The sequence below is a fragment of the Ostrea edulis genome, chromosome 5 (genome assembly GCF_947568905.1).
Source record: "Ostrea edulis chromosome 5, xbOstEdul1.1, whole genome shotgun sequence".
NCBI classification, from domain to species: Eukaryota; Metazoa; Mollusca; class Bivalvia; order Ostreida; family Ostreidae; genus Ostrea; species Ostrea edulis.
The window spans coordinates 90,697,579-90,714,808 of record NC_079168.1 but is presented as its reverse complement, the minus strand read 5'-3'; the positions used below and the strand labels follow the sequence as shown (position 1 = coordinate 90,714,808).

At 36.2% G+C, this 17,230-nt stretch overlaps 1 protein-coding gene across 1 annotated transcript in view; it reads right to left on the bottom strand.

Annotated features, from left to right (window-relative positions):
- LOC125649388 (uncharacterized) overlaps positions 1 to 17,230 on the bottom strand; it is a 73,466-nt gene that overhangs the window by 32,111 nt on the left and 24,125 nt on the right. Inside the window, exons 8-18 of the mRNA XM_056139253.1 lie at positions 16,961 to 17,151; positions 14,755 to 14,860; positions 14,499 to 14,660; positions 10,971 to 14,168; positions 10,641 to 10,806; positions 10,325 to 10,423; positions 9,888 to 10,096; positions 9,566 to 9,778; positions 9,309 to 9,439; positions 4,138 to 4,324; positions 3,757 to 3,857 (exon numbers count right to left, since the gene is read on the bottom strand). Of these exons, the coding sequence (XP_055995228.1) occupies positions 3,757 to 3,857; positions 4,138 to 4,324; positions 9,309 to 9,439; positions 9,566 to 9,778; positions 9,888 to 10,096; positions 10,325 to 10,423; positions 10,641 to 10,806; positions 10,971 to 14,168; positions 14,499 to 14,660; positions 14,755 to 14,860; positions 16,961 to 17,151 (4,763 nt within the window). The remainder of the gene's footprint in view (positions 1 to 3,756; positions 3,858 to 4,137; positions 4,325 to 9,308; positions 9,440 to 9,565; positions 9,779 to 9,887; positions 10,097 to 10,324; positions 10,424 to 10,640; positions 10,807 to 10,970; positions 14,169 to 14,498; positions 14,661 to 14,754; positions 14,861 to 16,960; positions 17,152 to 17,230) is intronic.

Sequence of the window (17,230 nt, the reverse complement as noted above, 5' to 3'; positions counted from 1 at the left end):
ATTACTCCTCTTGAGTTCTGGATTTGACTTGCCGTATTTCTGTACATAGGACCTGCATTTATGTCTACATTTGTCACACAGAAAATCACGGTGACTAGGCGTTCTTCCAGATAGTCTGCTTATTACATTCCTATGAATCTTTGATATATAGCATATATCTGTTTGTTTCGTAGTTCTAGGGAAGTTAAAACATTTATAGGACTTTTTTTCTAGGCATCTGTAACAAATCAATTTGGAAACACAAATGGATTGGACAACAGGCATTGTCTATATTAACCCTCTCCAAATGCACGCTGAAGTAAATTATGTCAGTGTTATTCATACATACTTTTAAGTATTAAGACATTATTCAGGCTGTTTCCCCTTAAAAATTTCCCCCCAATCGTGTCAAAATCATTTGCACTTCTAAAACAATATGTTACAAATATTTTACGTATGACCTACTATTGCGTTAATGGCATCCCCATAAAGTGAATATTGGACAGTATCAAGATAACCTTGCATAATTTCCATTTCATGATCGAGATGCATGCCATGTCGCATGAATAAGTAGCAAAAAGAAAAATTCTTTAAAAATCTATAGTTACAAAATTCCAATAGTTTACACACAAACACACACGCACGCACCCATTTACCCACACATTTATTTATGGAGGAGTTCAATATTTAAAAAATCCTGATATCAAAATAAGTTGATAATTTTTCCAAATCAGTAAGGCATAATCGTAGCTTCTGAATTTGGTGTGAAAAACACTGGATGTAAATCATTTGGTTTTGTTTCATTAGGAATAATAATAAAGCCATGTACATGTAATAGTGCAGAACTTTAAATGAGTGAGGTAAGAAATTGGGATAATAATATTTTTAAAAAAATAAATAATAATAAATGACTTAGATCTTCAATTAAGGCATCGCTCTCTTCACATTCAATAATAAATGGCTAGGTAGAAATATAAACACAATATGTTACACGTACTTCTAAACTGAAATGCACTATTTAACCCTGACCAGTACATGTAATGCTGGTACAATAATCATTATACTATGGTAGATCTATATCATAGGTTTGGATGTCTTGATTAAAAAAATGAAGGGGTAATATTATACTATGAAAATATTAATAAATTCCATTTATATATTCTTGTCCTCCATTTTCTATTGAAAATTGTGTGTGTACGTTCCATTGGATCCGCCACTTATTTTAACTTACAGTAGCCTCCCTTGCATTTTTACAAATATGAATTAAACTCCTTAAAACCGTCATTTGAATGTGTAAAATGATCATTTGAGAAAACAACTACTCTTTTTAATTAAAAAATAAATTAAGACATCTAATAAATTATTTATTTATTCCTGAAACCATGCATATAGTTACTTCTCATTGTAATTAAAAGTAAAGAAAATGCATTACAAAGCACTATATTTAACAATTTTGACTCGTATAGCAGTTTGACAAAACTCATGTGCGGGAATATATTACCTGGAAATGTATCAGAATAGCTGAATGACGAGCATCGTCGCAAATCACGGGTTATTGTTTCATTCTATTTCACAAACCAATAATCCGTGGTTTGCGACGATGAATGACGAGACACTTTGTGTAAATGAGCAAGATTATGTGTGAGGGATATTGTATGTTGTTGTTTTTCCCCCAGACAAAATCAGAAAGATTACTTATCATTTTCAAATAAAAGTGGAATGTACAAGAAGTTTTTACTACTATTCCTGCACTTCCAATTCATATGCACTGACATATATCACTGGCCCGATGAGTGGTCGGCCTAGTGATAACACCGCGTAGCGTACTGATTCGAGGTGCAAAACTTTAAAATATTTGGTTGAAAATGTTTCCCGGCTATATAATTGGTAATGCTTGCTGTACAATGGAAATTCTGTAATACTTGCGTATCTAATTTTTAGGAATCAACATAATGAAGCATTTAAATTGGCACCTGTATCCGCAGTAATCACAATGCATCGCATATACTGATGTCAGCTGTTTAGACGACTATTCCTCTTCCTCTCGCGATATTTCAAAAAAGTTATTTTTCGATAGCAGCTAGAACGTCGCTACGAGTTTTTTTCATTGGAAAGAATACCTTTCATTACCATTTTTTCTTCAATCGAATTAAATCTTAGAGCGAAACATACGCAATATAAAAATTATTGCCTCAAAGTGAAAAAAGAGGTGGTAAAATCCGGGGGGAAATCAAATACATGTATGGGTTTGACGTTTAATTTCAAGTAATCAACATCCGGTTTCACAAATTAAGGTGACATGTGATTTGGGTAAATAGTATACATGGAAATCAAGGATAGAAAAAAATCAGCAAAATACACTTTAGATTTCACCCCTAGCATAGGCCATTACAGGGTGTTCGTGGCTCGAGTCCTTTTCGGGACGACCTGTCCCTTCCTCAGGACAAACAAAGAAAAACAGGAAAAACAAACAAAAATACATATGATGGCTAAAGATATATATATATATAAAAAAAAAAAAAAACAAACAAAAAACAAAAAAACAAGAGGCTCATGGGCCACATCGTTCACCTGAGTCGCCATGGCCCATACAGTATTTAAAGACCGAGAAAATAAGCACCGCCTTCAAATTTACCTGGTCTCTGAACCCTTGTCAATCAGGAGAAATCAAGTTTCAGATTGGATGCTAGAAATTGATGGACATTTAGTTAATAGTCTTTGTGTATACCTTATCTATCTTACCTGGCGATCAAGGCGTAATTGCATCCTTTGATGCTTACCGCGTAATCCAGCTCGAGAGGGAAACGGTTTTGGCTTTTTCATGTAGATAATAGTAGTAAATTTTGCATACAATTACATAGATTAAATAGAATATACTGTAGTAGGTTATGCTTAGGAATGAGTATGATTGATAATGATTATTATGGATTGTTACATGTAGAATATAATCTACACGGACATCAATTTTATGCTAAACAGATTAGTTATGAATAAATACAATGTTCGGTAATGAAATCTTGTTTACATTCAGTTGAAAATTGATAAGCGAAATGTTCCCTCGAAACATGGCGACAAAAGTACGATGTAACTGTTAACGTAGTTCCACACCCGTGTGACGTCATAGGATTTTGCAAAGTCAATAATTTAATGATAGGAACATAAATTTTGTTGGAATCTTTTTCAATAGTTATTGTAAAAAATCTTGTTAGCCATAAAAAAGTTTATTGTTTTTCTTTTCGGACATTTTGGATCAGCTCTTTGGACGAATAAGGCATGTCCTAATTCGTTCCACTTTTAACATTGATTGGCAAGCCTAAAGACCAAAAACATGTAGTCTGCGTTGTAAATACGTTTGTAGATTAGTGTAGTTGTAGTGCTAGATGTATTTATATGTAGTTTTTGTTATTATGCTCTGTTGATATTGACCACATTATGTAATTGTTTTCGTTTGTCCTGAAGAAGGGACGGGTCGTCCCGAAAATTTGACAATCTCGTTGTTCGTGTCGTTGGTCATTTTAGTGCTTTGTATAATTTTTTGTATTTGACCTTGTATCCATGTTGTGGATCCGACACTTTGAGGTATCGGGTGTTGTTGGAACTTTAGTGCTTTTATATATATATATATATATATATATATAGATAGATAGATAGATAGATAGATAGATAGATAGATAGATAGATAGATAGATTGATAGACAGATAGATAGATAGATAGATACATGTAGATAGATATGATTAATTATATAAAATTGTGGGATAATTATAAATGTTACATACCCTTATACGATTCTCCTTTTCGTTCGCCTGTTGTTGTACAAGTGTTTGTTCCAATGCAAGACGCTCAACCTCCGTCAAATTTTGATCTTGTGCAATGGAAGCTTGAAATTGAAATGAAGTGAATTAAATTCTTTGATATACTTATTTTAAATGATTCATCGTAAGGTAAATGATTTTGCTTTTTGTTAATGCCCGTCCTTCAAAGCCTCAAAAGGTGTAGGAAAACACAAACTTTTCATTTTTAAATAATGCTCTTGTATTTGGTCACACCACTGAAAAACAAATAGTTTTCGTTGTCTTATTAAACATACCATACATGCACTGCAATAAAGGAAGTTCATATTAACGAAATCTCCATAATATATAATGTAATGCATTTACTTGTAGTCTCGACAACCTCCGCAGACGTCAGTGCGCCATTTGCCTCTTCATTTAAAAATTTGGCGAGAGTCAAAGACATGGGAGCTACACGGATGTCGGCCCCAATAAGATATTTATCAATTTGTCCTCCGGGTTCCGTTGCAGTGGATATGATAGTCCTTACAGCTGTCGGTTGAGGTGGTTGAACCTAAGGAAACAAGAGGTACTGTGAGCAATGCTCACTAAGAATACCCCCGCTTACCCCAATCTCCTAAATGGTGTTGTTAATAGGTATAAATTACCTCTTTCCTGGGGGTAAAAATACTGGTATGCCTTTGTAGAAGAAAATGGAAAATACAGTCCGAACACAAATCCATGGCATAAACCTATAATTTTGACCTTAAGTTCAAGGTAATATAGAGGTCATGAAGGTACCCGACATATCGTCTCATAGTGATACACTCATGTGTCAAATGTGGTATGCCTATGTCAAAGAACAAAGAAGTTATGACCCAGACACGAATCCATTGTAAAAAAAACCCTTTAAGTTTGACCTTGAGGTCAAGGTCATATAGAGGTCATGAAGGTACTCGACACATCGTCTCGTGGTGATCCACCTGTGTGCCAAATATGGTATGCCTAAGTCAAAGAACAAAGAAGTTATGGCCCGGACACGAATCTGCACAGACAGACAGACAGACGGACGGACAGACAGACAGAGTGATTCCTATATACCCCCTGAACTTCGTTCGGGGGTATAAATATGCGCAAAGAACAATAGGTCAATGACGTTTACAAAAGTTAAGGAGGAATGACAGCATATGATCATGTAATTAAAAGAGTGGAGTCATCGTATATGTAGCTTTAAACTAATTTCACTTTATGGTAGTTTATTTGTTAACCTTAACAATTCAATAGCTGCAGGGGTAGCCAAACATGAGGCCCACGGGCCTTATTGGTCACCTGAGTATTGGATGTAGGTATCAATAGCCCACCAAAGTGCGACGAAATCTGTGATTTTTTTTTACCATATTGACCATACCTTTGACTTGAAACCTCTACCACTAAGGTTGCCAAATTTACGATTTTGGTGCATCCATTTCTGCCTTTCTTTAATATGCATTTGATTTTTATAAAGTAGTTGCAAATTAAAGAAGTCTTTCAAATGAGAAAGAAATCAGTATAATCAATTTGCTCCACTCTGAAACCAAAACCCCTACCCCTGGGATTATGAAATTTAAAAGTTTGGTAAAACGTTGCCTGGTCCTTCTAAATATTCATTTAACTCTAATTTACATGTAGTATCAACAATACTATAGACGACGATATTTAAAGCAATCTATCCCTCTGTGACGTTATAAGAATTTGCAAAATCAATGATTTATTTAGATTTATGCATGGCAGGATTAATTTTTGTTGGAGTCTTTTCCAATACTTCTTGTAAAAGACCTTGTTAAACATAAAACATTTCAAAAGTTATGAATAATCAATGAAATGTTTCAAAATATTGAATCCAAGGGAAGTGATTCTCTTTTCATATAAGTTTTTATCAAGTCCATCATGCGATAGATTTTCTGTATTTTTTAAAAAGACATTTTGTATATTTTTTGATAAAGGTTAATGAAATTGTTATAAATATCATTATCTTGTTATAACCAGGTCCCGTGGGGATCCAGATTATAATAGTTTCTCAGTAACCCTTGCTTGTTGTAATTTAGAGGAGACTAAATGGGGCGGTCCTTCGGATGAGACCGCAAGAACCCATGTCACAGCAGGTGTAGCCTGATAAAGATCCCTTCCTGCTCAATGGCAGTAAGCGCCGAGCATAGGCCTAAAGTTTTACAGCCCTTCACCAGTAATGGTTACATCAACATATGAGCGAACCATTATCGAGCGGGACGTCAAACAATATACAACCAACAAAAATTCGTGTTTAAGGAAAATGCAATTTTCTGACGTTGATATAGGTATATGATTTTGTTTATAAATGTCTCGCATCTTAAAAAGTGCGACGACTAGATATATTTTATTTTATGATTTATTAACTTTAAATTGAAATAAATACACTTTTAATACTACATGTATTATAAAGCCACCACAGAGCCGTGTACTTCTGCTTCATACCTACATATTTTATTGAAAGTAAACATTAACGGCAAACTGACAACTCAAATGTATGACAAACGGGGTGATTGCAGCTTCTCCATCGTCAACTTCCCATATTTATGTAGCAATGTTCCATTATCACTTGCATATGGTGTTTACATATCTCAACTGATTTGATACGCAAGAGCTTGTTCTGTGTATGATCAGTTTTTAAATCGAGACAAGCTACTGACAAACAAGTTGATGGAACAAAGGTTTCAACAATCTCAATTGAAGTCAGCATTTCGCAAATTCTATGGTCGTTATATAACGAACTAGTTCGTCAATACAACCTATCATTAGGTCAAATGCTGTCTGAAGTGTTTCATGCCAATTGTTAGGCCGTTCTTGGCACACTGATTTTGACTACGGATAACTCCGTTTACCTGATCAGGATATAGGGCTCACGGCGGGTGTGACCGGTCGACAGGGGATGCTTACTCCTCCTAGGCACCTTATCCCACATCTGGTGTGTCCAGGTGTCCATTTTGTATTGCTTATAGGACTTATGAGATTGATCACTGTTCGTTATCTTCACATCAGATAATAATGCGAGTATGGAGTTATACCTTTAACATATACATTTCAAGTTTGACCCTGGAATCAGAACCTCTACTCCGCGACCACAAAATTTCAATATTTGGAAGAAGCCTTCCTGCTTTTCATAACTATACATTTACTTTTTGGTTGTTGTTTTTTTTCTTATCCAGATGTGTGGTCGTTCAGAATTGTTTTTAAACATTAGTCATTTTTTGCTGGCCGCATGGTCCATGAAATTCACAAATTCTGTTCCAGCCGTTCCAGAGAAGAAGCTGAAAATGTTCAAAAATTTACGACCGACGCCCGAGGGAGAAAAACAGATAGCATTAGGTTACTCGAGTGATTCAGGTGACCTAAATATTCTGAAGTAATATATTGCATATTCCCTACATGAACAATACCATCTCGCCCTAACGTAAGTCTGTGGGGATCCGGGTTAGAATTTGTCCTTAGTGCTCCTTGCTTATCCTTATTTAAAGCATTGTAAATCCGATAAATCTTGTAAAAATCTGTCCATTGTGACAAACGTATTAAAGACTTGATCTGTAAACATACAGTAGTAAACCACACACCAAATTTCAGCTTTTAAATGAAAGCTTAATGAAAACAGTCCAGAAAACTAAGTTGGGACAGACGGAGTGAAAACTAGTAGCCCTCTTCCGCTCCGCCGATAGGTGACTAATAATTAAATGCATTTTCACTAGCCCACATACATATTCGAGCACCATCTGAAAGTAAAGCAGCCATGACTTTCACCATTTTGGTAAATGCATTCATGCTCATCACTTCACACGAAGTTTTTCTCTGTTAGATGTTCCTGAGTGAAGAATCTTTTTAAAGATTACATAAGCTTTAACGGTTTTGATTCAACCTCAAGGGTACATTGACTATCATGTTTACAATTGTTATCATTTTCCAACAGACGCTCCATAACAAATTGATCGCCGCGGTAGTCTATATAGGTAGAGCGTTCCCCAGTATGCGGAAGGTCGGGGTTCGAATCCCGGCCGAGACAGACCTAAGTCATTAAAACTTGCAGTGGCAGTTCCATCGCCAAACGTTCGGCATCGGTATATATTGGTGACGTCTCCATATGAGTGAAAAACAAGAGATGTTTGTATAAAATATATGCCCGCCCGCAGGTGCAAAATTGAAAAAAGGGTTTTACACACACATCATTTAATTGATAGTAGTATCATCAATTCAAAATATTGAGCAGACAATATCTTCCTATGTCAAGAGTGGATTGACCATGTGACCCAAAAATTAATAGGAGTCATTTACTCCTTATGCTGTACCAGTGTATCAAGTTTGGTGTCAATCAAGCAAACAATTCTTAACATATACATGTAGGAGACAATATATTACTATGTCCAGTTTAACCCTTGACCTTTGAGCATATGTGACCTCAAAAATCAATAAGGGTCAACTTCGCCTGAAGATGTACCAGTGTACTAAGTTTGATGTCTGTCAAACAAAGGGTTATGAAAATATTGAGTGGTCAGTATATTTCAATGTCCAGTTTGACCCTTGATCTTTAACCATGTGACCTCAAAATCTATAGAGGTCATTTACTTCTTAGGATGTACCAATATACCAAGTTTGATGTCTGTTAAGCTAAGGGTTCTCAAGATATTGAGCTGATAGTATATTCCTATGTCCAGAGTAGATTGACCCTTGACCTTTTGATCTGAAAAACAATAGGGATCCTTTTCCAAACTCCCCGTCGAGGCCTCCTTACGTCACCTACGTATAGACCTCTCCTATGTGACGCAGTACAATATACAGATTTGTATATTGTGAATACGCGATTATCACGCGGGCAAATAACACTAAAGAAGTAGTTCCTAGTTTAAAGTTTGAAGATATTGACATTAAGAGCATTAATATAAAAGTATGGATTTTATTTTAAACATAAAATGATCAAAATTTCATTAAAACGTAGGGAGACTCTGATCAAATTATTGTGTAAAGTAATGAACTTGAAGTTTACGTTCTTGTTTTGAAAGTTCTTTACGTATGACGTTATATTTTTTTCGTCATTCTACAGTGACGTCACACAGTATACGCAGTCTATAAAATCGCTATCCCATAATGCCCAACTGGAAGAGTTTGGTTTGTGAGCAAACGAACTCTGGCGGAAGTTTGGTCCTTTTCTACTCATAAACAACCCACATATGAAATATCATTACGATCAAGTGAATGGTTCTCAACATATTGAGCAGACAACATATGGTCTACCGACCGACCGACCAACATACCGACCGACGGACAGGTGCAAAGCAATATGCCCCTCTTCTTTGAAGGGAGGCATAATTATCGAGAGGAACATTAAACAAGATGCCATCAATCAATCAATCCACACCAAGTTTTATAATAGAATATATTTCAAGAAAGTAATTATGGTCACATATTACCTAGAAACAGACTACGACAGGCCACCACCAACCACAATAAGTTACTTGAGTGTATCTTGTTATCTGAAATACTGTCTGTAGATCAATTACCGTTATTGATTTCCATTTTTCTGCATACGCTCCGCTTCGGTCATAGGCTCTGACAACAACATTAATCTGGAAATTAAGGGACTCCAGTCCGTTTGGAAATGGATTTTCAAAGCCATAGTTGTTACTTTTTGCTGTTCAAAGTTGGATGATGAATACATGTTCTAATTAGAAATATCCAATGCTATTACCGATAATCTTTAGTTTTATACTAGAAAAGAAAATTTTGAAACAGTAAGATGAGAAAATTATATACGCACTGCCTTCATGAAACCAGGTAATCAAGCTATCTGGGTCTATCCTGTAACCAAACTTGTAGAAAGACATTGTAGATCCATCCTCATAGTCGGTAAATCCCCTCGCAGACACAGAAAACTTTGTTTCGTATGCAATGCCAGATCCAGGAGAAATTGATACAGTAACTCTTCCGGCCTTCGGCTTTTCATTAATCCTGAAGTTGATTTCCGTGATTCCTATCATTAAGTTAAATTCGGTTATCATTCTTAGTTCAAATATGGTTGCTTGCAAAGAATTAATTAATTGGTACGAAATTTTGCACACAGAAATTTCATAAAATCCTACCGCTATTTGATTCGCTCGTTCCCCATCGCCAAGATTTTACCGAGAAGTAATAACTGTACGAGCTATTACTTGTAAACAATGAAACGACAGGATCAATTGCCATATGTGGGCCATTGGAGCCAGTTGTAGCTTGGTTGACCCATTGAGATTCTGATATAAGTCTTCTGTTGAAATATCCGCCTCCCCATGGGACACCGTATAGTTTCCATCTATCAATTGAAATACATTTAAGACACGATGCATAGTGCAGATTGGCATAGTTGTGAACAAAGAAAATACTCGAACAACCTTAAAATCAGAGAAGTTGCATCCAGCATATAAATATATATCCTCGTTAAAATACCAAATAGGAAACTCTGTCACTTAAAGAACTCAAAAGTTAGTTTCTTAAATCAATCTATTTTCATTTGTCATTAGTGTAGTTGGAATTGATTTACCTGTAGTAGAAAAATGCACCCCTAGTCCAGCCATCAATATGCGACTGCAGGGAATAACGACTGGTTGGATTCATTTTCGGACCACAGTTCGTAACGCATCTATAGTAGATATATATATATATATATATATATATATATATATATATATATATATATATATAATGCAAGTAAATATCCACACAATGAATAGTATAATAAAGAAGCATCAGAACGCGTCAAGATAATCTATCAATATATATCTTATTCCTACAAGATAATCTATCAATATATATCTTATTCCTGTAGTATGTAAAACGTCCTAGAGAACTATAATTACTTCAAACTAATTAGGGGTGGATTTCCCTCGGCGATAAACAGAACTAGGAAGTCCTCAGCTATTCTATTGCCTTTCCTCACAATGAGTCGTATTTCAACGTGATCCGCTTCATACATTTCTCCAGTAAAAATGTTTATTACACCACCAGTGGCATTGACCATTTTTCCTTGCAAGTATTATATGTAAGAGGATTAAAAAAATCATACCGTATACTAGTATATAAAACTTAATTTAGAGATATCTAATGATAAACTAACAACTGAAAATTGTAAATAATCTAAAGCCACATAATGTAATTTTTTAACGTTTCCGTATAGATTTATTCAGTACCTGGTGAATCCAGCTCATCAATCTTTGAACAACCTCGATCAGAATCGTCTTGGTAGGTACAGTTATGAGTAAAGGTCGATGTAGGGTTAAAGTCGTTGTCAAATATTGGCCAGTTTTCGCAAACCCTTCTGCATAGCCAGATGAACTCCATTCCGCTCTTATCCTCGGATGCCACATCGGGGTCATATGATTCTGTTTGTCCATCAAGAACTAAGGGGGACTCGCTTCCCCACTGCGCTTGTAAAATATCGCCACCTGCAATAGCGACTTGTAACGGCGTAGGCAATATTCGCAATTCAACAGAGTCGACAGAAAACATGCCCATCAGTTCGTTCATACTGACATTCAATTCAAATCTGTAGAGGCCGTATTCAAGGACCCTTGGCTCCACCTGCAAGTATCTAGCGCCAATAGAATACACATCTGCGTCTCCTAATTCGGTGACTTCAACCTCGTTTCCATGTGTTTCATTTATTTTGAAAACGGTCCAAGAATAGTAGGCTACCTTAGTGGAGGTACAGTTAATAATGACATCGGAGTATACTATTAGCTTCTCAGACTTTAGGACTACTCTCATATTAGGGTCGACAGTATCACAGGCTGGAGGCTGGCAAAGGTTGGGGCTTGTCAAGTTGACATACGGCCACCAGCACTGACCCTTGGTGACACCTGTGTTATATATCGCTGTTGTATGGGACACGTAATTCTTGCATTCTAATGTGACATCATATGCACCTTCAAACATGAACATATTGTGAATTGTTATGTTGTAGTTACTGGGATTTGCAAGTTTATCTGCATACCACGTATCAGAAGGGTGAGAAACAAACAGTTTGTTTGGATCGTTCCAGTACCAACTCCATTCGGAAATCGAAGCGCAAGAATTAGAGTCACCAAACATCATGTACCGACTAGGAACAGATGTATCATCCTTGAAGTCTATAAAGTAGCATGCGTCAGAACCAATAGTTCCCGGACACATTTGATACTCAAATGTAGAGTTCTTGGGCCGAGGGTCATCAACAGATATTGATGTGTTGAAGCAACCCCTCTGAATATTGATTGTTGTTTTTATATTAGCGTCATTTTCGACAAACTTGTTTGTTGCGTTTAAAGTAATAGTGAAAGTGCTATCTTCAGAGTATCCATGATAGGCATTCTGAATATAGTAGATAGATTGCAAAGCAGACCCATCACCATATCCCCAGTGATAAGTTACATGGGAGCCTCTGTCATGTGATGCTACAAATAGAACTTGATGTTCCAAGGCAAAATAATTCTGATCTGGACCACCCCCTACCTTTGTAATTCCGGTATCAGGGTCGTAGTCGTAGAAATTAAGATGTAGATTTACTATTGCTTCATAGAGATCATGCGAACATGTATAATTGACATTACTTACTAAGTTCCAAATATTCACGATAACAGTGTAATTGCCACCTCTTAAATAGCAATGTTGAAAAAGGAAAGCAAGAGACTTTCCACCACCATGATTTTCGACAGCAAACGTTTTGGGCATGTCTTGTGGCGATGTTTTGGTCCCATCTCCATAGTCAATTGTGTACGAAGCATTGGTTGGCATTTCTTTACTACTGTCAAATAGCAATTCAAACATCACACTGGTATTGTATGTTGTGTAGGTGGGTGGACCAATGTCGTTTGAACACAGCAAACATTTCACCTCGAATCCATCAACAGGAACTTGGACGATAATGGGTGCTGGGGATGCTACATATTCAGTGCTTACGGTGTTATTTCCTACGGCATATGGATAGTAGACACCGGCAGTGTTAAAATAGTGAGGTGTAGATGTTGGTAGTGATCGGTTACATGGAACAACAATGTCCGGAGATCCATCTCCAATACTAATTGTGCATTCTGCTCGTGAGCCCCAGGACATACTGATGATGAAAGATCCTTTTGTTCTGACTGATATGCAAAATGGGTCAGGTATGAATTCTAGATCATAGATGGGTTCATCAATGTCTAGAGTCAAAGGCAAGTACTCAAAGTCTACTAAATTTGAGATGTTAGCAAAAAGATTGTACGTTCCATATAACGTATAATTGTGGGAAAATATAATCTCAAAGAAACCTTCCATTACGGTTTCTGGTGTGATAATCATTGGATTCGTTGTTGTTGTCATGTTGGAAGAGTATGTTATAGTGGAATTGTTACACAGAAGTTGGTATTCTTCCTCTGTTATCGTAGCAGGAGTTGTATCAGTGGTATTAGTATCAAATTTAGACGAGTTTAGAGATTGTTGAAGCAATTCATAAAGTGCGGAACAATCAAACCCTGTTGTTTGTTCAACTGTAGGAGTTTCTGTTGTTAGAAATGTGGGTTCTTCAAAGACACCAGTTGTTGTGATGCTGTCGTTGAAATTAAGATGGAAACTTGCATCTGTGGCAAGGGGGACGCCACCCAAGAATGTTAACTTGACTTTCACCGTAACGAAACCATTTTGTTCAAGTCTCATCGGCGTGGATACGAATGCTACGACATTTTCTACAGGATACTGTACATGAACGTTATGAATACTGGTATGATTATCCACTGGATTCTCTATTGAAAGATTTACATTGTAAATACCCGGTGTAGTGAAAATATGTGAAAAGCGATACCGCTGCGGACTTACGAGCAAATCTTGATACAGGAATTCAAGAGGTGAGCCGTCTCCATACAGAATGGATGTATTGAACCGAGAACAGAAGTCCATCCCAATATTAAAGGTTGTATTCTCGCCAACAGGTACATAGGGTCTGTCATTAATTATTGACATATTAGTGATAAGAAAATCTATCCAAACTCCTCTTTCAAAGGAACTGACAGGGCTGACCAGATTCGTAATGTTGGCTTCAATGATGTAATATCCACTCCAGTTGTAATTTTCAGCGTTAATGATTGCCTCACCAGACTTCAAAGTCCAATCAAAATTTGACATATTGAGCAGTGACCCATTCATTGATACCTGGAGATCGGTATGGGTAATATGGGTACCTGTGCTGGTTGTCATCGAAACTGCACGGGATGCTCCAAAGGGAATGGAGGAAGACTCATTTATGAAGAAATCAGAAATTGGGATTTGAACAGGAAGATTTAAAACGACACTGCTGTTTCCTACTAAGTTAAAGGCTGTTATTGTGAAGGTAAACCAGTCGGGTTCGGAGTAATAATAGGAGATATGGCCGTCCATTCCTGTAATGATTGAATAGTGCATAAAATGGAAAATATTAAATTTTACAAACGCATATTACATTGTGTAAAATATCCTACAGCAGCTACGTTGTCACTTTAATCATTAATTTACGATTAAGTTATTCCATGTACACTTTTAAAGAAAACTTTCTTTAATGATTATTTTGGCGCGTAGGTATGGAAATTGCTATTATTCATACAAATTATATATTTCATTAATAAAAAAATCCAAACTCTCTAAATTTCGACAACTTACTTATAAAATTATGCAGTAATGTTTTTGTGTTGTCAGTCTGATTTCAGAATGTTAATGTAATTCTAATTATTCACCTGATGAAGTTCCATTACACGTTGTTGTACAATTAAAGTTACCAGTGGCAACGGAAAAAGTATTCTTTAAATTGTCTTCTTCACAGAGGTATCCCTGGAAAGGATAGCCAAAGAGAAACTCCACACCATCCCCCATTGTGAGATGATAGCTAACGTTTGTACCTGTTTAGAAATCAAATTTAAATTGGATACTATATTATGCTTCAGAATTCTAGCAATGTGACAACATGTTGCTTTTATTTAACTGGGTGCGTACCTTTACTTATGTTCCAATGAACTTTGGTTTCTTCAGTGAATACAGTAGCAATATTTTCAGCCTCTGCTGTGAGGTTCTTAATCTCATCTTGTATAGTTATCACATACTGAAATATGTTCAATCTGCATTGAAATCTTGTACGAACTATATCTGTAATGTGTATAAACTGTAACATTATGTACAAAACATATCCAAATTATATACAAACTTAATCCAAAGTATGTACAAGCTATATAATTTAAACTGTATCTTTATGTACAAACTGTATTCAAAATATGTACAAACTACATCCATGCTTTAACTGTACTTGTATTATTTATAAACTATATCCGTTATGTACAAACTATCAGTAATTGTATTACAAGCACAATAAACATGAATCTTAAACAATGCTGTCTTAAAACCATAACAGTAATACAGATTAATCCAAGAATACTGAAAAATTGTTGAGTGTGGGGGAAAACATCAAACAATCCAAGAATTTATGCATTTTGAAAACAAGAGGCCTAAAGGCCTTATCGGTCACCTAAGTACTATATAAAAGTATCACTAGTCCAAAGGGCTACGAAATCTATGGGTGGAAATCATGCTCTAAAATTCTAATATTCAACAAACGTATACACGATTTGTTCTCAATACTTAAATGCCTTCAAATGTGTCTATACTGATGAAAAGCTTTACACAATATGATATATATAACATTAACACAATATGACTAATGAAAGGTGAAGATATCGAACAGTGATGCAAGGTGAAGATAACGAACAGTGATCAATCTCATAACTCCTACAAGTAATACAAAATAGATAGTTGGGCAAACACGGACCCCTGGACACACCAGAGGTGGGATCAGGTGCCTAGGAGGAGTAAGCATCCCCTGTTGACCGGTCACACCCGCCGTGAGCCCCATATCCTGATCAGGTAAACGGAGTTATCCGCAGTCAAATCAGTGTGCCAAGAACGGCTTAACAATCTGTATGAAACACGTCAGACAGCATTTGACCCAATGCGAGGGTCATCCCCTGTCGACCGGTCACACCCGCTGTAAGCCCTATATCCTGATCAGGTATACGGAGTTATCCATGTCAGACAGCACTTGAGCCAATGATAGGTTGTAGTGGCAAACTAAATCGACAATAGAATTTGCGAAATACTGACTTCAATCGAGACTGTTGAAACCACTGTACCATCAACTTGTTTTTCAATAGCTTGCCTCGATTTAAAAACTGACTAAACGCAAAACAAGCTCTTGTGTATCGAATCAGTTGAAAGATATAAACACCATATGCAGGTGATAATGGAATACTGCTACATGGATATTGAAAGTTGATGACGGAGAAGCTGAAATCATCTAATTTGTCATACAGTTGAGTTGTAATTTGAACCCGTCACTGCGGTTGGGAAATTCACTATTTTATACATCCTTTTCTGCTTTTCCTAAAGATGAATATAGTTTTCATACTGTAACAGCAAACTTAAAGAAATCTTTCAAATGATAAAGACAATAATCTTAATAATAATTTTGGCTCTATCCTGGAATCAAACCCTTATCCCCTAGGATCATGAAATTTACAATTTTGATAAAGGACTATTACACTCATAGATATCTATTCAGTTTCAATTTATTTTTCGCGTATATGCTTCATTCTTTTGAAAGTTAGATTTTGTGTACATCAACTTACATCTCCTCTTGCACTTCAATTACTCAAATGAGCAGAGAAACAATCAGCAGGCTGGTAGCAACAATATAAATATTTTAAACATATACACTGAACAAAACAAGTTTAGCCCCGTCCTGGAACCAGACCCTCTGCCCCAAGGAAATTTACAAGTTTGGTAGAGGTTTCCCTGGTCTGTATCACTATGCATCTAGCTTGTCTTAAAGATATGCAGTTATAGAGAAGAAGAGTGTTGAAAATTGGTCAGTTGTTGACAATACGTGTCCCAAAGACCCTGGAGTGCAAGAGTCCTGTAATTTACAATTTATGTCACCCTTGTTTCAAAGATGCTTCTTACCAAATCTGAAAAGAATTGCAAATTTGAAAAGAATAGGAATGGTGGTTATCAAGAAGAAGTTATAGATGTTTAAAGTGCACGACACACGACAAACACTGACCTTTGCAAAAATCTAATTACTAATACGGTATGGAATCAAATGCAAATATTTCTGACGTCAAACAGATGAACTTGTTAATGCTATACTCACCGTCTGGCACATACTGCTAATTTTGTTTTCTGCAGTCAATTTAATTGTGTAGATACCTGCACCGGTCCATGTGTAATTCATTTCTCTGTGATTAGAGTACATGACATCAGCTGTTCCAAACCTCCATGTATACAATACCTGTGATCCAGGGTGAGTAGGTATGCTTAGTTGTATCGTGTTATTGGTGGCGCCTGTAAATAATTATATACGTCATATTTGTTTTGAAACATGAAACAAACAATTCAGTCTTTCAGAGTAAATATATTGAGT